General features: G+C 35.0%; 1 protein-coding gene across 1 annotated transcript in view; it reads right to left on the reverse strand.

Moving 5' to 3' along the window:
* Positions 1 to 22,919, reverse strand: part of CFAP47 (cilia and flagella associated protein 47) — a 364,054-nt gene that overhangs the window by 197,673 nt on the left and 143,462 nt on the right. The window contains 5 exon segments of the mRNA XM_052795043.1: positions 729 to 909; positions 9,083 to 9,309; positions 10,147 to 10,255; positions 15,805 to 15,950; positions 18,164 to 18,240. Of these exon segments, the coding sequence (XP_052651003.1) occupies positions 729 to 909; positions 9,083 to 9,309; positions 10,147 to 10,255; positions 15,805 to 15,950; positions 18,164 to 18,240 (740 nt within the window).

The following is a 22,919-nucleotide window of genomic DNA, read 5'->3' on the forward strand; positions in this document are numbered from 1 at the left end:
TAGCTGTAGAGAGCGATAAGGTCTCCCCTCAGCCTCCTTTTCTCCAGGCTAAACAACCCCAGTTCTCTCAGCCACTCAAGTTTTTTTAAGAAATGCAACCTAGAGTGCTTTATAAGTTTAAATAAAGCATTAAAAAAAAAAAAAAATCAACTACCAAAGGAGGAATCAAAATGAAAGCCAAGCAAAAAAGAAAGCAATTAAGATTTCAGTATAAAATTTAAGATACTAGAAAAATTAGAGGGAACAGACACTGACCAAAGGTGACAAGATCACTCTGAAGACTAATGCACAACTTTTCATTGATGAGGGACGGGGAGAAAACAGCATACAATTAGTTGACACCTCCCTCTAGCTGGCTGAGGAGAGGCAAACAAGAAAAGATATGTGGTATAACTGGCACAATTTGAGCACAGATCAGTGCTGAATAAGAAGGGGAAGTGAGAAATGAGCACAAATTCAGGATCTGTCAGATAAACAAACCAAAAAAATTCCTCATTTAGAACAAGTCTCCTGTGGTTGTGTGCCTTTGAAAAAACCAAGGGTAAGTGGAAAGCGCTGTTTTGAGCTAATAAGATACAACTTGGGTAGTGATGACAAAGGCAAGTTGACTATTTGATCAATAGTAGAATTGAGAAAGATCATTTTCTGAATGTATTTAGGAAAACCTTAAAAATACAGATTATCTCATGAAAAAAACCCAAATTCATCATATTTAAGACTATTCTCACCTGTTTTCTGAGGTGAAAGGTCTTTTGCTGATGAAACATTCAAATTAACTCTGCTTGATGCCAATATTGGAATAGAGAACTTCTCAGGAACCTCAAAGAATTCTTGCATGCTCACTTCTACACTGTAATCCACATACTTCAACTCTGGGGGGAATTTACGAGGTTTCAGGAGTGCATGTCTCTGCAAGTGAAGGAATAATGTATACATATGAACAATTATCTCATAATAATTTCAGGTTAAGAAATGTAAAATTATACAGGCTAAGGTTGTAATTTTAAAATTGAATTGGTAATTAGGCAAGTTATATAGAAATTGTTGAGAGATCCTTCTAAATAAAAACTGTCTTGTATAGTTTTTTTAGACATCATGCATCTGAAACATTCACTTAAGAAAAATGCATTTTGAGATTTACAGTAAAACCACCTCCTACCCAGAAACCACTCTGCAATCTTTTACATGTATTCAGGGAAGGCAAGAAAAGGGGAGAAAAAACACGAAAAGAAAAATATATTTTGTATCAGATGTAGATAGATGTTTGTTCTTTTACTTCATAAAGTTTCTGAATAATAAAAAGCATGAAAAGGAAAAATTACTTTGATATTTTGCAAGGGATAAGTATATAGTTAGCTGAGCTAGCTTTGATACTTTAATGTGGACAATATATTTTAGAAATCAAAGCATTTAGACTTAAATTTAGGGACAAATAAGCTCCTCCTCTTGGTAAAAAGCATTGCTAATCAACAGCATAAAACAGATTAGTAAAGGATTAGCTCACTACGTAAAAGCAAGCTCAAAATAGGCATCTAAACCTCTTAATGAACTAAATTTGACTCCTGTAAGATAGTATTACAGAAATAATGCAATGATTTAATACACTACTTGCTCAAAATTGCGATTTTCAATCCAATAACACAGTATAATTGCAATGTTCAAGATTAACTGTAAACTGAACAAATTTAATATCTGAATCTAGTCACGTGTTTTTTATAGACAAGTCTTTGAATTGATCAATTATCTTGAATCAAAACTAGGGAGGAGATAAATACAGAAATGTTCAGTTTGTGCTAGGAAAACTGTTTTTTTCTCAAAGCTTATTGGTTTAAAATAATGCCAGGACAGCAGGCATTGCAGTACATATTGCAATGGGACAAGGAATGGAAATCTATTGTGGGAATTCAAAAAGATGATTTAAAAGGAAAGTTGATTGTTCTTAAGGATTACTATTAAGGGTAGTATGGTCAAATTACTGTTCAAATCAACTGGGTTGAGATTCTGCTTTGGGTTGGTGGTTTGTCTTTTTTTTTTTTTTCTGTTTTAATACAAAGCTCACATTCCGTTACCGGTTTTAGAAAGCAGACCTACACTTTGCCATTGCTTTGTTTTGACCATTAATCTATCCATCCAAAGTGTCAATATGGTGTTAAACACAAAGTACATATGGAATTTAGGAACCTGTTAAGCTTTAGTTGCTAATACAGTTTTTTGACACAATAGATATAGAAACAGGTTACTATTCAAGATCCTTGTTCTATGAAGAACAACTGGACAGATGTATGTGACTAAAAAAATACTCATCAAAACAAAACGTTAACATAGTTCTTTTTTTACTGTATTTGCACCACTTCTATGGTGCAAATATAATTTACAGAAGGGACAAGAAGAATTGTTAGGTGAGTTGAAAACCTGAACTCATTATTAATTTCTCTCATGCAAGACTGGAAGTTCACTGATAGTACTCTCTCTTTGTCACACTGTCCTGGTTTCAGCTGGATAGAGTTAATTGTCTTCCTAGCAGCTGGTACAGTGCTATGTTTTTGAGTTGGGTATGAGAAGAATGTTGATAACACGGATGTTTTCAGTTGTTGCTAAGTAGTGTTTAGTCTAAAGTCAAGGATTTTTCAGCTTCTCATGTCCAGCCAGCAAGAAGGCTGGAGGGGTGCAAGAAGTTGGGAGGGGACACAGCCAGGACAGCTGACCCAAACTGGCCAAAGGGGTATTCCATACCATCTGACGTCATGCCCAGTATATAAACTAGGGGGAGTTGGCTGGGGGGGATCGCTGCTTGGGAACTAACTGAGCATCGGTTAGCAAGCGGTGAGCAATTGCATTGTGCATCACTTGTATATTCTAATCCTTTTATTATTACTATTGTCATTTTATTAGTGTTATCATTATCATTATTAGTTTCCTCTTTTCTGTTCTATTAAACCATTCTTATCTCAACCCACAAGTTTTACTTCTTTTCCCAATTTGCTCCCCCATGCCACTGCAGGGCGGGGGGAGTGAGTGAGCGGCTGCGTGGTGCTTAGTTGCTGGCTGGGGTTAAACCACCACACACACACAGGCACACACACACACACACACACAAAATAAATATAAAAATCAATAGGTGCTAATAATTCAGTTGCTCTATCAATAGCAAGTTCCATTTCTTTCTGATAGGACTGGAATGACAGAAAACCTTGCAGTGGGAAAAAGATGTTTCATTCTCACTTGCAATGGGAAGTTCCAAACCAAAAGAATTACATATATTTACCAGTTTAAATTTGACTTTGATCTTCTGCGTATTCAAATATAAATTTACACCTACACCTGATTTTGGTAATCAGACTATTTTCCAACATTGAAATCAAAATCCAACATCATTAAAAAGTTTGGGAAGTCTTAATTGACAAAATGATTGTAAGATGACCTTTGGTGGAGTACTGAACACATTTAAATTATAATTATCTTGAAGAGTTATCTTATGATTTTAAAAATCACTTAAGTACTTTATTTTAAGATCCTTGTTCTCATTTTTAAAGATATGTTAGGAGAAAAGACAGCTGGTTAGTACTACATCATCTATGAACATTTCAAGTATTTCCTGGTACCTTGTCAAAGACTAAAGGATGAAAATATTTTTATGAGACCTAGATCTTTTTGAAAGAGGAAGAAGAAAATCCTGCAAACACACACAAGACTAAACCCTGTTGCCTCAAAGCGTAACATTTCCAAGAAAAGAGAAAATATCCAACTCAATTGAGATAAATGTTGCAGCTGCTCTCCTTCTTTTTAGTATTTTTCAGGGCAGTGAGAGTTAAATGGAATTTAATATTTTTTAACTTTCATTATCAATTGCAGGTCTAAGGCTGCTGTGCTACAATAAGACAGATTCCAATATGTACTTCATCAATGTAATGGTTCATGATATTCCAAGTGTGGAAGTGTTATTACCAGTTAAGAACAGTATTTGCATTCAGTTCCCAGCATTAATTTCTTTTTTAGAATAATTTTTTTAAAAAGGATTGCAGGGTATATAAAGCATCAGAATTAAACTTGATATTTTTCAAAGACTGATTTATTTTCCAAGGTATTTTTGTAGATTTACCATCTGCACTTTCTATGTATAAAGGATGGCAGATTCTATTACAGAGTACTGAGGCACCTTACTCTTTCCTTGCATATTACTGTCTTCCAAATCCTAATTTAGCCCCATTTCTTCCTTCCAGGAACTAACTTCTAAAACCATTCCTCATGAATAAAAAAAATTTTATGATCTCAATCTCTCAGAATCCCTGTGATCAATTATGTTTGCTCTCTCCCTTAATCCCATATCAAAAGATAAGTGATGTAATATAAAAGACATTGGTCCCACTTACAATTTCGACAAATTGAAATCTGACCACAGATCCTTTTGTGAAAAGTTCATTGCCATTCAAACGTATCTAATGTAACTTTTTAATTACAGTATCTTCTCTCTTCAAGGACACCATGATTCTTTCTCAAAAAAAAAAAAAAAAAAAACAAACCAACAAAACCTGTATTTAAAAAAGCCAACTGTTCAAACTGAGCTTACAACTTTTCCATAATCACATGGAAGATCACAAAATCCTTCTTGAATCCTGGGGGACTACGAACTGCACAAACTTTGAAGATCAGAGCTGGACAGGTGTAGGATGAGATTCTGTCACATCAGCCAAGCAGTGGAAGCCATAGCTTCAAGTGCACAAGGTCTCTGCTCATTTTCCATTCATCAGAACTAAAACTCATCACCACCACCATGTTGCTTAGTCACATTGACAGCAGGATAGAAAGAAAATGCACAACGTCCTAACAGCTGGAATATGGCTAAGGGTACAGAGATCTGGTGTCCATGCTCAGATGAGCCACACATTTGAAGGGAGGCAAAATGGAGCCTAGAGTAAATACTTTTTACAACTTAACTATGAGGACACATCTGGACACAGTGGAAAGCGCAAGCTTTATTTTTGGGATTCTTGTAGAACACATCTTCTCTTCCTTTCCTATCATAATGTCTAATTATACAAGGAGATTACTGACATCTCTGACTATGGAGAAAGAGCCGTGTATCTAGAAACTGGGTCTAATTGGTGCCTCTCTAGGTAGATTCTAGATAAAAGGAATGCTGAGGCATGTTATTTTGAATTTCACTTCGCTGACTGCAACATCCTTCCCCTCTCATACCCAAGTGAATGAGTTCTCGTTATTCTGTTATTTCCTTCTTTCTTTTATTCACTTTCCTCTATTTACCACCATTAGCAACTTCAATCTAAACATGTTCTTCTTCCACATTCTCTCCCCTTTGTTTCCAGATACCCTTTTTCATCCCTTGTTATCTACGTTCACCCAAACTTCCCACCTACAGGTTTCTCTTACTCGTCATTAACAAAGTCAATTTGTAATTATTCACAATAATGCCAGTCCCAACCTTAACAGTGGCAGAGACTTGAGTTCCGTTCTATATTCCCTTTACTACTACCTAAAAATGGTTTAGGAGGAATTAAATTAATGAAATACTTAGGAGGTGTCGTGATTTAAACCCAGTCGGCAACTGCACCACGCAGCCACTCACACACCTCCTTCACAGTGGGATGGGAGAGAGAATCAGAAGGGTGAAAGTGAGAAAACTCGTAGGTTGAGATAAAGACAGTTTAATAGGTAAAGCAAAAGTTATGTACGCAAGCAAAGCAAAACTGGGAATTCATTCCCCACTTCCCATGGGCAGGCAGGTGTTCAGCCATCTCCAGGACAGCAGGGCTCCATCACACGTAATGGTTACTTGGGAAGACAAACGCCATCACTCCAAACATCCCCCCTTTCCTTCTTCCCCCAGCTTTATGTGCTGAGCGTGACGTCCTATGGTCTGGAATCTCCCTTGGGTCAGTTGGGATCAGCTGTCCCAGCTGTGTCCCCTCCCAACTTCTTGTGGCCCCCCAGCCTGCTCGCTGGTGGGGTGAGGAGCAGAAACGGCCTTGAAGCTGTGTAAGCACTGCTCAGAGTAACAAAAACATCCCTGCATTATCAACACTGTTTTCAGCACAAATCCAAAACATAGCCCCATGCTAGCTACTATGAAGAAAATTAACTCTATCCCAGCCAAAACCAGCACAAGAGGTAAGAAATTAACACAACTGTGTGCTTAAAAAATAAAATTCAGGACTTTCCTAACATCTTTCATTAAAACCAATAAAAAGTTCACAGTCACAAATGGGCATGCAACCGGGTTATTATTTAGTTTCTGGGGTTTTATGCCTTGTATTTATTTATAGGGTGTATACTAATAGAATTAAATAGCATAAGGCTACTGACTTTAATCTCTCATTTTCCTTTAAATATTGAGATCTGCACCTTTGGATTCCTATTGCTTTAGCATTCTTGCTTCCTATTTCTTCATTACTTAACTTCTCTAACTCTATTAAATTTTGATGCTATTTGGTTTTAAATGTGTTTATTTTTTTAATTATACCGAAGTTTAGCACCAAAAAAAAAAAATCCTTTAACAAATGGTTTAGATTGTGTTGGCAGTAAAGGTTACTTTTGGGGGACAGGGAGGGAGATGGCAGGTTACCTACTTAACCTTGCTGTTAGTAAGTCCTTCAGTGCCCAAGATTGTAAAGTAAACTATTAAAATTCTATTTCTAGCAGAACTGCTTAAATGAGATGATTTTAACCTAATTTATAAAGTAAAAGATAGAAATAAAGATTTAGCTAACACTCCTGCTCCTTTCCATTGAATGTCCATTTCCAAGCTCCTCAGACTTGTTGACTGTCACTTCTGTACTCTGATTGCACATTATCTAATACTGGCCCAGTAGTAACATCATTTAGCACAAAAACCCAACAGGATAAATAGGTTCTGATCAGCACAATTTTTATGGGAAAGAGATAAAAATTCATTATTTTTTTTAGTAATTCTAATCATTAAAGACAATCAAAATAGATCTTAGTTTCTTACAGCAAGGAAAAGAAGCAGTAAAAACACAGTACAAAAATAGCCAGGACTTTCAACCATGCTTATAGATGGGTCACATAAAAACATACAGCATGAGTTACTGAATATGCATATCCAGTTTGACCCTCAAAATATAGCCTATCTTTATTACTATTTTCTATGTGACTTAAGTAAACATGAGTAAAATGTACCATTTAATAAGAATGGAAAGCATGCAATTATTTAGTTAGTTATTATTCAATTTGACAGGCAAAAAATGGACCAAGTAGTAGTAATGTAAGGGCATTTTGCCTTCTGTCCATCCATTATATAACACAATTATACCTGCAGGAAGTGAGTAGAAAGGTGGAACAGAAATAAAAGACAGTGTAACAGATTTCCAGAGATTCTAGATTTACCTCTTACCTACACATATGTTCCAAAGGATTTCATGAGCCTCAATAATTCATCAAACCACAGGAGCTGTGGATAGGTTCTTTTTGGTGGTGGTGGTAGTAGGCCAATTTAGACAATGAGCCTAAAACCATACTTCAGCTCCAAACTTAAAAAAGTTTCTTCAATTAATGCCACCAGAATTTCTATACTGTCACTTTTATACAGACAGTAAGGAAGAATTCATGACAAAAAGTTATTAGGAACACTCTTCAGAATTTAATCTGCATAGTGGTTTACCATACTGAGATATTTTTAATGTGTAAAGTCTTTTCTACATCAGTATATAGCAGAACTTCTCCATTTTATTTCTCATAAGCAATTATAAGACTTTCTGTACAAGGAGCAAAATACTTATTTCTGCATATTAGTTTCACTTCTCACATGATAATTTATTCAGCGTTAGTATCCATCATTATGTATTTTATGACTAATCTAATTGTCCTCCACTCTTCTACAATACACATAATTTTATAACTCATATTAGATCTTAGCATACCTAGTGGTACAAAGAGTGTTCCTATTATGTTCTGTCTTGATTATATCCACAGCTTCAGAGCAGTCAAGTCTTTCATCAAGTATTTGCTAAGTGACTGTGATATTAAGGGACTTCAATTATGAAAAGTTTATAAAGTGTTACACAGCAGTGGATTACCTATAATCCAAAAGCAAACTATTGGAGTCTAGATTACATGGTTACAATTCTTGTCCCACTATAAACATGCGACAGATTAAATCTACTTTGTCATTTTTCCTCATTTAATTTGTTTTATATTACTTTTTAAACTTATCTGTAAACAAAAGGCATAATTTTAGCAACATCAAGACACCAGGGAAAATTCCCTTCCTCTTAGTACTGGGAATGTAGTGCTGGGAACCTTACTCAGGGAACAGTCTAACTGGAAAACTGGAATAGCACAGCTGCCTGGCAATCTGTCTGAGGCCAGGTGACATCAGGCTCACAAGGGAAATTAAAACCCAGAGTGTGGCTATCATCCATAGAAGGTTACATTTGAATTCTACATGAGGAAAAAGCTTGCTTATTTGGCAATACTGCTATTATAAATTTATTTACAAGTACTAATTGAATGTTTACAGACTACCTTGGGAGGATTTTTTGTTTCTAGATGTTGAAATCTTGGGGAAATATCTCTAGGGTGGAATGATGTATAAGTAGAGAGCTATAGCTTATAAGGAAGATTTGTGGTTTTCCAAAACTATTTTGTATTGATTGCAAGACAAGAAAAAGTCTTTCCTGCTCCTTGATTTATTCTTGAAGTCTCTTCTTTAAAAAAAAAAAAAAATCCTGTTTGAGAAATGTCATTTCTTACAAAAGCGTGCATAAGGAAGGATACTAATACAGATATCTATTACACAGAGTATGAAAGCTTTTTTAATCAGTGGGTATTTTTCAGAAGCTAACTGAAGTAAAATATTAAGGCTCTTTTTAACTGCAGCCAAGATTTCTTAAAGGAAGCATTTCTTAATAGCATGGAGTGAGGAAGCAGCTTCGGAATGAACATGTAAAATATTGCACTGTCTAAGGGGAATTAGGATTAGTAACTGTCATTACACAATGTGTGAAAAAAAACATAACTTCACACTATTTCCTGAAACTTAAAAAATTCAGTCCTTTAAATCAAGATCAACTAAATAATTGCACTAACAGATTACGGTGTTTCTCACCTCTACTCTGGACAGCCCTAACAATGCAGTTGCAACTCGAACACTACTGCTCTGCAGAGTCCCTGTGATCCTTCTTCTTTCATATTCAATAGTTGACATCTGCTGTTGTGCAGCAATGGCCAGAGCCCTCTCTTTTGATTCATTGATCAATGGAATCCTCAGATTTTCTTCAAGAATCTGAGCAAGACCACATTTCAAATATAAAACTGGCTCCACTGCACTTGGACCTGTTAAATAAAAAAAAACAACAAAACCCCCACATTTGTCAGCTGCTAGTGTAACTGCATAGAGTATTTAAAATCTCTAATCTCCAAAGAAAAGCCAGAATACAAAATTCCTTTGATGTTTAGTTACATGCTATTACTCTAGTACATGCTATTTACTCCAGTAATTTTTTTTTATTTTTAATCATAATGGGGAAATAAAAATTAACACAGACTGAAATCCAAACCAAAAGTTGATTTTGATAGTTAATAAAAAATCCCAGACTTTAGTGTTACTGCTATTATGACAGTAATGAAAGTTTAAAAAAGTCTTTCTGCTACCTACACAACACAGTCACTCTTTTACCCCTCTGGGTGATGTTGCATCCTCTCTAAAAGAAACCACCAGTAATTACGTCAAATAATAGCTACACTGTTTCTGAAATAGGACTGACAGCAGTTTATCGCTGGCTGTTTGAAGACAAAAGTATTGGATTGCCTGTCAAATCACAGCACTGCATACAAAACTCATGTGTTTTAAAACTAGAAAAATTCTAGGTAAAGATGACTTGTCCTGGTTCATCTGAAGTAGAAGAGAAATTATAAAAAAAATATTTATGTGGACTATGTTGGAAACAATACAAGAAAGTTGAAGAAGATAGCTAACGACCAGCTGCTGCTCTGAAGAGAAAAGAAATATCTGATAGTTACACCGTCATATCTTTCTTACACTTCACTATAAACAACTGCTTTTACCACATGTATTTAATTAATTTTAACAAAAATGCATGGGAACTAAAGAACATTTGCAAAAGACAATTACTTGCTCTATTTTACTGTTCTCCCTTCTATTCACTTTACCTTCTAATGTACTGCTAACATGTAAAACATTTGGACTATCCATTGGAAACAATCCTGAAGGCAAAGGTATATCACCTGTTCCCTCTATCACATATACGAATTCTCCAATCTGAAACACAAGAACATAGACATCCACACAATTCAGAAAGCAACTCATGCAGAACAGAAGGCAAAATCTTAAAACTAAAACCAAAGATATCCTAGTAATACTTAAGATCTGACTTGTGAAAAAATTTACATATTCAGGAGACCCATTACTTTAAAACTATGTTTAAATAAAATAAAATTATCATTTCAAACCCTGCTATGATAATAAAGTACCTTTAATTCAGAATATTAAATCTGAAAAGTCAAGAAATTTCAACGAGTTGAATCCTTTCCAACTCCTCATATAATTTAACTGAATGAGGATACCCTGACCCATAAATACAGCAATAAATTGAATTCTAATTATGTGCTATAGCTACATATAATTTAAACATATTCACGAGCTTACTTCATTGCTCTTCACTGTTAAGAACTTTTTTTAAAAAAATGTTTACAGTAATTTTGAGCCAGTAACATTTCTCTAGAAAGCAAAAAAGAGCAGAAGTCAAGGCAGGTTAGCATCATGTACAAATTCTCCATTAAGGAGAAATAAAGTTAAAAAATCTTAACTATTTCATCAAAAATAATGGAAAACCTACAGAAGCTTGAAAGTAAATACAAACATGACCTAGAACAAAAGAAGACAGTAATTTGTCATACAGGAAAAGATAAATTAATTAGCAGAGAAATAACACTTTGAATCATAGAGGAAACAAAAAAATAAGGTGCAAATGAAAGACAGAAAAGTATTTTTTAAAAAAAGAAAACTCACTAAAAGTACTCCAAATTATAAAGACCACAATCAGAACATCCTGAAACTAAAAGATGTCTCAATTATGTACCTATATATCTATCTGAACTAGGCAGGAGATTTAATAGATATATATAACTATTGCTTTGATAACTTCTTTTTGTTTACCACAAACTTTTTTGGACAACTTTGGCTTCTACTGATTGCAAGGTAAAGGACCAAGCACTGCTGCAACAACTGATATAATTTGCACAGAAAGTCATCTTTTTATTTCCATAAACCACATTCTGTAAAGCTCTGCCCTAAAGGTGCATATTCTGTCTTTTATTCTTCATTCCAGATATGAAGGAAATAATTTATTTATATAATTTAGTCCATCTGCCAACCAATGCAATGTTTTCCCTTTAATATTGGTCAATAACATAAGACAAGCCTGCTTTTTATTTTACCTTTGTTCATAGTTTCGTCAGATAAGGCTGCAAGCACTGCAGTTATGTTTCTGACCCAGCAGAAGGAAAGCTATTCAGCTGCGATGGCATTTTCTCCCCTTCCTTGATTCAAGCGTTCAGATAAATCTTCCTTGAGAAGGATTAAAGAAACCTACAGCAAAATTGGTTTCCCACACACAAACTAATAGCCACTCCTGGGAACCAATTTAAACAGGAATTATTCCTGTTTGACACAGTGATTTCACTCCATAAGGACCGTTAACAAGCTCACAGCATATACAACTAATTTCATGAAGGCACTGGTTGCTAGGATGCCATTCAACTATCAATTACTTTTCTTGTCATTGCTGACATCAATATGGTTATAGGTAGGAACAAACTTCCCTATTTCCCTCTTTGCTTTGAAGAATTCTTGCTTTTTGATCTCCATAGAATGCAAATCCTGTTTTCTTTCTGCTAAGGTTTTTTCCTGATGCTTTGGAACAGAATGGGTATTTTACTGTATTTTGAGAGTTTAGCTAGTATCCCCATGGTTTTAATGCTTCATATTTCCATTTTCCATCAGCTGCAAACAGGATAGCATCCACATTTTGTAGGGTTTACTGTTAATAAAAATAGTTAATAAAATAGCTGTTGAACTACCATTAGCTATTTACCTAATCCCATTGCTAACTGATATTTCAAAAGAATGTATAGCTACTAGGAATTTGCAGTTCTCCACGCAAGATAGTAATTAAGAACAACAGATAGTAAAGCATTCTCTTAATAAATCATATAATTTTATATTAGGCATTTAGCTGTGAAAGTCTGGACTGACACTCTTAAACTATGACTTAATAAATCATTATCATTGGAATCACAGGTTGTTCACATTTAAAGTAGCTCCCAGAAACAGAGAAAAAGCAACCCAGTTATCTTAACCAATATATAATTTCTTCTCTGAAAAGATCTATGCTAAAAATTTGAAGAATGTCAGTTTCAATTTTTCTTAAAAAAACAAAGAAATATCGAAACAAATCCTTGACAAATGTTATAAACAACTTCTGCTGTCATTTCAAACCTTAGAAAAGTTAACATACAGATACTTTCAAAACAGTTTAAGCAACATACTTGAGTAGGCCAACAAACTTGAATCAGTGTATCTTCTTGCTTTTATTACAGATATATAGCTGATGCAATGAAGATAGGATTCCGAGTCAGATACAAGTCTAACTAGTGATTTGAATCTCAATACCTTCTTCATTGATTGTAATGAAGAAGTAGTCTTACTCTGATACTATTTTGGTCTGTTCATCAAAAAGGGTAGGAAAGGTAGGTAGGAAGAAATTACAGAAATGCTAAAATAAATTATTTATTAGATTATATACATCACAAGTCCATATTTGAATGATACAAGTCTCATCATTGTATGAAGCCATTTGATTGTCATACAGCACGGTAGCTACACTTGTTTGTCAATTAGATAATGGCATGATTGAAATATTGCAGCCATATACACAATATTTAAGCAAGCCAGCTTCTTCCTCTGTCATTACTATACAGCTCTAAAATCACGCTAGCTATCTTGCAGTTTCATCTTTCCCTAGGAGGTTCACCACATTTTATTACAAATAATACAATTATGTGGATGGCACTTAGTTTCTCTAGCCTGTGGTGCTATGTATCAAAAATTTTGCACTTTCAGCAGCCTTTAATTACATCCCACCTACAAGGACCAAGTGTTCCAGAAATAGTTACCATACAGGACATAACAGTGGCTTCTCTGAGGCATTAATGCTTCCTACTATGATAAGGTCAACTGGTTCTTTGTTAAGAACAGTGACTAGCTAGGTGTCTAAATTTAGGTTTTCTACATCACCACTGGAGGCAACACTGCAGCTGTCAGAAACGTTCCTTTCCCTTTTCACCTGAAGTATAACTGTCCCATAGCTCTGACCACATCTCTTAGATTTGCTTTCCTCCCATTAACATGTCTCCATTTCCCTTCTCTTCATCAAATTATTTAGTTTTCAGGCTCTATACCTAATGTAGCATGAGCCTCCTCTTCTCAGTCAGGGTATACACTTCTGCTTCTAATAAAGAAACAAACAGGGGAAATGCCAATAGAAGAGGTTTAAAGAAAGAGTATAAAATCATAGCAAGGAAAAGATTCTTTTCAGATTTGCTCCCAGAAACCAGTAGGTTAGGGACTTCCTTGTCTAGAGACTGCATCTAGACATTTCATTGAATAAATATGATGGACCTAACCTTCATGAGTTTGTCTAATTTCTTCTGAACTAGTTAACAGTTTTAGCATCGAAATTGTCCTATGATAGCTGAGTTACGTAAGTTAAACATTGTATATGAAAAAGTGCTTCATTTGGTTCAGGTTGTATAACCTGCCACAGTTACTCTATTAACTTTCTGCAAAATATTCATAATCTCATGTACCTGTCATGTCCCTTAACAATCTCTTTTTTAATTACAGGAAATAATTTTTTTTAAGTATCTGTCTCTATAAAGAAAATGTTTCATCCTTCTGATCATCCTTGTTTCTCTCTCTTTCTTTCCCCTATCCCTATTATATTGTTTGCTGGGGTAACTAGAACTGCACACAATATTCAAGATGTGTGAACACCATGGCTCTTTAGAAAGGTATACTGAGGTTTCACATTTTGATGTCTATTTCTTTGCTAATAATTTCTCTTTTTGAACGATGCTGAGCACTGGATTGATTTTTCATTGAACCATCCACAACGATTGCTATCCTCTGACATGGGGACATTTATACAGCCTCGTTGTAGGTGATTCCCTAGTGTCAGTAACACATGAGCTCACCGTCTCACTGTAAGATTTGACAGATTATCCCTCTTCTAACTCTCTGCTAATTTTCAAGAAATGTAAGTAAACTGTATACTCCTTAAGACTTCCAGCTATATGGCTTGCTTTCTTAAAAATTGTCTAGCTGTTTCAAATATTGAACAGGGTCAGATAGACGAGCTTGGGCATCATTGCATTAGTCTTATTTTCCTTTAAAAGCAAGGAAAAAATTAAGTTGGCCAGGTGGCATAGCCAAAGTCCTGGTTAAACAATAAAAACAAACAGCAAACATACAAACACTAAACACTAGCAGAAGTCTCTTGTCCACCTCTCATCCTATAATAATGAAAAGTATGAAAGCTGAGAACGTGCAGGAGAAAAAGAATAAGTCATTTAGTTTTGGATGTATTGTTATGAATCATGAAAACATGGCAGAGAGAATGGCAGATACATGTAATTGCACAGAGGGAAAGCTGAAACACAGAGGTAGTATTATGAAAGTAAGCAGCAGAATGCAAGCCTTGAGATCAACCACACATAAAAGAAGATTAGAAAAACAACAGGGTGTTGAAAAACATTGACAGCTAGAGACAAAACACAGCAGAGAGATTAAAGAGGTGAAAAGATGGACTAAAGACACAGAAAAAAGAAGATTGTAAATAAGAAGATTGTGACCACTGAGATAAAGGATTACAAGAACGCCAAAGAAGCTGGAGTGCAAATTTTAAGATCTGAAAGTTGGTCAAAACCAGGTCTTGGTAATTTGATGAAATCCATTTCAGTTAAGTATATATGGCAAAACCCAGGCTACATGAGTCAAGAGAATCTGAAAGGTAATGGAGTCAGTATTTGTGTATAATCTGTTCAAAAGTTTTACCTGCATTGGTGACAAGGACTGAATGGAATTTGAATTGGCAGAAAAATTAAAAAGAGACAGAGCAAGGAAAATAATTTCTTATTTTACTTTGACAGCATATCTTAGATACAGTGATAAATACAGGAAGAAATACAGTACAGTAAAGATTTTATCCTTTCCCTGCCTATGTCTCATCCAAAAGCATTATTCTTGCTCCCACATCAAGACAAATTATTTAAATTCCATATTTGTATTGAAGCTGAGTTGCCCAGAAAAGCCACCAAAGTAACATTCCTTGCAGTATTACTTTTATTTGTAATGATTTGACAGTGAAAAGTAACTTGCAGCATTTCATATAATTCTAATTATGTGGACATAAAACGGCAGTAAACTTTGTTTTAAATTTCTTAGCTGAAGCCTATAATCTTACATAAATCTCTGACCAACTTCTTAAACAACATTTTCCTCCATGATTTATAGGAATACTGTATCTTAACCAAAAAAAAAAGAGAAAAGAGTTTCTTTTCCAAAAGTTAGCACATAGATCACATCTTTATAATTGCATATGCATGCAAAAACATTACCTTAAAATGTGCACATAACCAATTTGTACATTCATTTACCCTATTCACACATAATTGGCAAACATATCCTGATTCTTAACTGACTAGGCCATCACACGAAAACCACTCACAGAACATACTTTCTGTTCTTACCAGTTCATTAACCAGAATGACAGTGCAGTAACGTTTTTCCAGATTGAAGGGAAGGAAGTGAATTTCTAAGTCTGCAGAACTTCTCCCCCCCAAGAACAGGTTTTCCGTTGGACTGAAGAACTCATTCAGGAGGCTGGATTGGTCAGCTGTTAAAATAAGTTTAAATGGTTGTTTAGATACAACAGCATGGGTTGTAAAATAATGTAGCTGCCTGAGTTTAAATATAAGGATACTGTATACAGTCTCCTGTAGTAATCAGTATTTAAGGCACATTTGTAATCAGTAACTATTTACGGTTACACTTGTGTAAATGTGCTGCAATATTGCATGCTGTATTATTTAAAAACATTTTGCTAACTACTTGCGTTCTTACTCCGTGCACTGAATCAAAACTGGGGAAAACAGACAGTTCTCACCATCAAAAACTCTTTAAGGATGTACAGCCTATAAGCAAATGACTATTCCTGCCAGAAAGAAAAGTACAGTTTACTACTATTTAAACAAACAATCTTGCTCTTAGTAGCAGTAACTATGTTATGTTATAGTCTGAAATCCTTCAGAATGGACAAAAATTAAATACTGGCAAGCTTGCTTTCTTTGCATTGCTTTCACAAAAGCATTAGGCTGAGAAAGTGCTTTCTTCGTAAGACATGAAGAATCTTGGGGTTGAATCTGGCAGAGTCTAACTACTTTCTCACTGCATGTTTTTCATCTGCTAAGGGTATTTTGCTAATGCAGATTACCTTAGAACCAGGCTTTCATTCAAGCTTGGCTGGCTAGCTTTCTAGGAAGCTTAGTGGACTTAAGAATAGAAATGAAAGTGAAGGCAACAGAAATGAGTGAAGACCACGGAAAAAAACTATGCCAAACTCTGGCCAATTAAATAGAACTGATTCACCCCTCAAAACCACCAAGAACCAAGCTGAAGAAAGGCATAGCCACCATCCACCTTCTCTCTCCATAGTCCAAACTGTTTTCCAAACAATAAAAATTCAAATTTCCCAATATTCATGCTTTAACCAACAGTTAAATTTGAGATGAATTTGGTGTTTCTAAAGCCTACATAAACAATGACAAAAAAAAACCAAACAAAAAAACACAAAAAGACTGAAGTCCCATTTTTACCCTTCCATCAAAGAGAGTAAGGCAGCCCTAACAGCAACTAATTTTTGACTAAATAAGGCACTAACGCCCAAATCTGTCTCCTGTTCAAGTGTTCCTCATTCAAAGTATGGCAAACTGTGGACCAGATTGAATTAGTCTTGTGAGAGCCCTCCCTCCTCACTTTCTTTCTGGATTCTGTGAAATTAAAACGATTGCCAAAGAAGTAACATTTAATAAGTAATTTAGATTTTTTTTTTTACAGTTTTCTTCCTTTTTATTATGGCTGCTCCGAAAGAAAAAAGTATTCCTATTGCTCTCCACTTACGACTCTTGACCCTTAACAGTACATGTTCTCTCAGGTCAGGGTGTAAATCATGTACATCAGACTCTTGTTTAAGTTTCATTCACCATGTTATTGAGAGAATGAATGGGAATTATTCTCAAAGCAGAAAAGCACTTCAACAAGAAATGAAAACATAATTTTGTTTCCAAAGACCTGAAATGCCATCAAAAATGTCTCTGTAGCCCAAACTGATTGAAGCCATAAAAACCTTTGTAAGCTATTCACAAATTGGTATAATAGTTGTACCCCACTTCATTACTTAAGGTACATAGTTTTTATTTTTATGAACTGTGTATTAGTTGGTTGTTAAGTACATCTCAGAAAACAACATGAGATAATCAATATATCTAGAAGGGCTAGATTATTCAGATTACAAATCTGCTTTCAATATGACCTCACAGAAACACAACAATATTTTCCAAGAGGACAAAATTAATTCCTAAGGCCAACCTACAAAGTTTGCTCAAGTGGACTTGCAACAGTCTCAAAAAAGGCTGTAGTTCTATGTTCAAAAGTTTTAACAGAACTGTTGACTGACATTTCACAGGAAATATGAGCAAAAAATGCACAGTCCCTGTTGATGAGTATTTTAAAAAATAAATCGAGTAAGCTGCAAAGGCTCCACATCAGACTCCGATGAAGCCAGCCCACAGGCCCTTAAAGCAAGAAAAACAGATTTTTTTTTTTTTTTTTTCTTTTTAACCTGTAAAATCATTAGGACTATAGTGAAACCTTAGAAATCATTTCACTAAATTAAATATGTAAGAAGATAAACTATCCTATAAATAATAGTTACTGAGCATACCCATAAATAGTAATTACTGAACATACGTTAGACATCAAAATCTTGCTTATGTAGATAATCTAGTTCCTACTGTAGTGACACAAGAGGTATTGTATAGAGGTACTTACAGCCATTTAAGTTGTTCTCTTCATTTGGATCTTCAGGCAGTGCATCATTTTTTAAATTTAATATGTTATTTTCAGAACTAAAAGGAAAAAATAAAAATGAAAGCAATACTCTAAAGCTGGACATTTCTATTACTAACAGATAGCTTCGTCCCCCTTTTTAGGAATAAATACCAGAAAAGCAAAGTTTTCAAGAAAGAAAGAAAAAAACACACCACATTTTGGAACCACCTACCTACCCATAATGTTATATACCACCTCTTCCACTTAAGTTAGTAGTCGTATTTACAGCAAAGCCAGAAAACGCTCCCTTCAATTAACCAGTATAATATATCTGCAATACTCATATAAGCAAAATTCCGTGTTAAAAAAAAATATAATTATATTTTGTCAGTCAAAAGTACTCCTGCCCAAAAACGCTTTGGGGGGACGTAGACTCATAGCATCATAGCATGGTTTGGGTTGGAAGGGACCTTAAAGATCATCTAGTCCAACCCCCCTGCCATGGGCAGGGACACCTTCCACCAGACCAGGTTGCTCAAAGCCCCATCCAACCTGGCCTTGAACACTGCCAGGGATGGGGCATCCACAACTTCTCTGGGCAACCTGTTCCAGTGTCTCACTTCAGTCCCGATTCTTCTCTATCATTTCAATATTCTATGGGGAAATGCAAAGAATTGTTCCCTGGTACATCATGAAGTGGCAAGGCCTTGCATTCCTCTGATGCTCTTCAGTTGTCTTCCGCTCAGTCTTTCGAATTTTCCCCCCCAAAAGTACTCTATAGAAATACATCTAAATATCTGCAAACCAGATTCAGTTCAGATACACTGTGCTCGCTCTAGGACTTACTTACATTCATAGACCTTGTGGACATGTCTTTAGACTGCTGCTTCTTACAGAAACTGATTTGCAAAAGTAACAGTCTTCCCTTGCCCCTTATCAGAACACACTTCAGAGACTAGATCTCCTCTTACCTAAACTTTTTTTTAAGCCTGGAATTTTTTCTCTAGCTCTCTCTACCTTCTTTCTAGCCCAACAGTCTCCTCTTTTTAAAGGGGAGATAAGCATTCTGCTTTATGCATGTTAATCCAATTACCTTATCCAGGTACCATCCTGAGAGCTAACCAAATCTATTCACTTTTATTTTCCTACCTAGTGGTCAAAGTACCTTAATACAACATTAACATTTAGAAACAATAAAAATAAGACATTTAAAGTTAGAATTTTTTTAAACATTAATTGTAATTCCAGGCTATATACTTGTATGTTACAGAATACCAGATTTTTTGTGTGTGTGATGCATACTTTTAGGCAAACGTTTTAAATTTATTAGCTTAATTAGAAAACATACCAGCAGGTCATATACGAAAAAATGAGAACTATCTAGTAAATGAAGATTCTAGCCTATGGCTTTGGCTTACTGGAAACCTTGGATATACCGCTAGTCATTACTAGTCATTATTCCAGAGTCAGAATTCATGGTTTAAACTCTATTCTAAATTCAAACTCTGTTTCTGATACCATCTGGAAAGGAACTCTGTCCAGTGAGGGGGAAATTCAAATTTTAACTGCTCAGCAGTGATAATTCAGGACCAAGGAACGATCTGGCACGGAGGGAAAGAAGGCCCAACTGTTTGGAAGCAGGAATGCCAAGGACAGAACGATTCCCTCTAAGGTCGCGAAGTTTCCCTTGCTGAAGAGGTAAGAAACGATGCAGCATTGTCTGGTAGCAATGGTTCATGGAATGCAAGTGCTCAGGAGCCACTTGTGGTAAACAGGCTGGGAGATGAACCAAACACCCAGTTGAGGAACCTGATGCTGACGCTCACAGGTTCGGTGTCGGGGCAAGTGTATAGAAGGCATCAGCCCGTGTCGCACATTTGCGGACTCCTCGTAGAACCGCTTATGGCGGTAGGTCTCTGCCTGCTGCATTTGTTCATTAATTCTTTATACTTAAGCACAAATGTGTGTTTAATTTGACTCAAGGGGTACAATAAAAATTCCCCAACATCAGTTCAACAAATGTCAAATAAAGCTAACAAATCCCCTTTTTGTTTCCTTGCTTAGGCCTGGAGAAATACAAGAAATCCAACTCCTGTGCAGGGCTCTACTGATTTCAACAGAAGTCTGCATCTTTGTGGGAGCGACATTACCAAATCCTAAAGAAGGTTCAGACCTTAATTGCTTTCATTTCCTGAAATACACCACCGTTGAAATGTTATCTTATTTCAGTTTTTCCAATTAAAATGTTAACAGTTTTATTTTTGTTGTTCTTGTTACATATTGTTCGGTGCAACTGCAGTTTTCTGGCCTCAGAGACATTAGTATTTCACCATCTAAATTTGAAAATTTTACCTGTGGGGAATATTATTTTAAATGTAACATATTGTGATTGCAATGAATTATTCCTCTTTTCCCTTCTTTGTCTACTTAATAAATTGTATTTTTACAAATAAAGTAAGCTGTGGATCTTGGCTGGAAATACACAAGAAGTTCATCACTTGGAAGTTTGCTTTTTCAATGGTAAACGAAATGAGAGGCTCATTGCTTTATAAAGTCCTATATTTAACTCTTCCTAGACAGTAAAGTCAATAGAGCATTAACAAGAGATACTTTTAACCTTATTTTTTATATTTCATTTATATATATTCTTAAATGTGGAGACTAGTTACTCCATAGAATATTAACAGTTATGGAGACTAAATTTTATAATCTGCAAGTCAACCATTTGAATAACTCCTATGTAGTATGACATATCATTAGCTTTAAAAGATATCTCATAATTTCTATTTGGAATGTAAAACAGTAATGTTTGGGGTTTTGTACTACTACACCTAAACAGCAAAAATTTCTCTAAATAATTTAGAAAAGTTTACCACTAAATGCAATTTTCTAATGTAGGTATTTGAAACAAATATTTCTGTTCTTCAAGACACACTATTTCACTTTGAATCACATACATTTTGGTAGTCTCTAAGGTACTTAAATAATCTCACTATGCACCCGGATTTCAAATTATGATGTATACACTGGACAATACAGTGGATTGATTTGGCATCCTTCTCCCTGCTAGTCATGAGTATTTATAACTCACAAGGGACAGATAAATGTTTTAATCTTTAATTTATTATAAATATATAAAATATTCAAAGACAGCTTCCTGAATATTTTCCCTATAGATTTTTAAATATAAATCTAATTTTTTAAATTCAAACAAAAATAACATGCAAGTTCATATTTGTTTGTTTGTTTAGACTTTTTAAAGTCAGACAGCCACATTGTAATAGTAAAAAACACATCACAACACATATAAAACTGGGGTGACTTAATACAATGTTATCTAACCTAACCAAGGCCCAGGACAGCAATATGTTTAAGAAATTTAATAGGAAATCTACTTCTTTTGTTAAGATAAGGCATCCTTTTTCTTAACAAATGAAAACAGTAAAGCTAAGTAAAACATGGATTTTACACTAACCCTAATAAATGTTAAGAGTGATCCAAATTCAATCTAGTAAGTGCAAGATCCAGATTTAAACCATTAGAAAAATCCCATTGGAATCCCACAATTCTGTATACCAGGGATTCATGAACTGCAACAAATCAACAGTACACAAATTATTTAAAACTTGTGAGCCATGATTTTTTCTTAAAGGAAACAGAGCACAATTATTTAAGAAAAAGTACAACATAGTGGGACATTTGCATATTTCATGGCTAAAAAAAAAGAGGCTGGTGTTGCCACTATCTCTACCTGGTGTAAATCATTTCTCTTCCTTACGGTGCTGATTTCCAAACAGACTGAATTTGGCATCTTACACTTGCCATTCTCAAAATCATTGTCTTTTTAATATTGGAGTGGAAATTAATTACCTAAAATAGTTTTTCTCTAAAATATTCCTTAGATTTTTTCTTTTTCTCTTTTTTTTTTCTTCACAAGAATTATTATACAAAAAAAGTCACCTGAAGTTTACTTTTGTACACATGCTTTACAATGTTTGTGCTCACAGAATAAACATAAACATAATTTTCCATGATTTTCTGTACAAAGGCTAATTTTACTCTTGGCTCATTGAGTAAGTATTGGGGAATTTATACCACGCAATGAGGAATTAGGGGTGTAAAATCCCCATGTTAATTGTATGTTGTTCATGATCTTGCTAGGAAGCATCAAATCTTGTAAGAGAAGCTCTTCAAGCAATTTCTACTAAAAATAATTCCCTTCTTGTTTGAGTTAATTTAGTTCACATACAAGGTTCATTTCCACAAGGTTATAGCCCTGAAAAGAGGGGATAAGGAAGCCCAGGAACAGCAAAGCTTTTCCCTCTGTACCTCTTTTACACCAAGGCTACAGGAATGATCTATCTTCACTAACAGTGCAGTTAATCATTCACAAGGAACCTAATGCAATCAAGGATTTGTCCGAGAAAGCAGTGAAGGGGATGAATCTTAACCTAAACACCTTAACTCTGTTCGTTACAATATTGCTTTTCAAGTGTATTTGAAAAGAACAGATATACTCGAAAAAACAACTTACAACAAAATCTTTGCTTATTCCCATCCCCCCAAAGCAAAGTGTGCTTCTTACCATCATATTTCCTTGATATGACTTTTTCTATCCTTCTTTACAAATAATTTCTACCATCGTTAACAGGAATTAAGACTGTGCAGTTACATTTAAGGAAGGAGAGTTTTGTCTAATTTACAAAAAACAGAGAGGTCATAGATGCTGAAAACTATACTGTAATGTATCTCAAAA

Source organism: Harpia harpyja, chromosome 8, assembly GCF_026419915.1.
Source record: "Harpia harpyja isolate bHarHar1 chromosome 8, bHarHar1 primary haplotype, whole genome shotgun sequence".
Taxonomy (NCBI): domain Eukaryota; kingdom Metazoa; phylum Chordata; class Aves; order Accipitriformes; family Accipitridae; genus Harpia; species Harpia harpyja.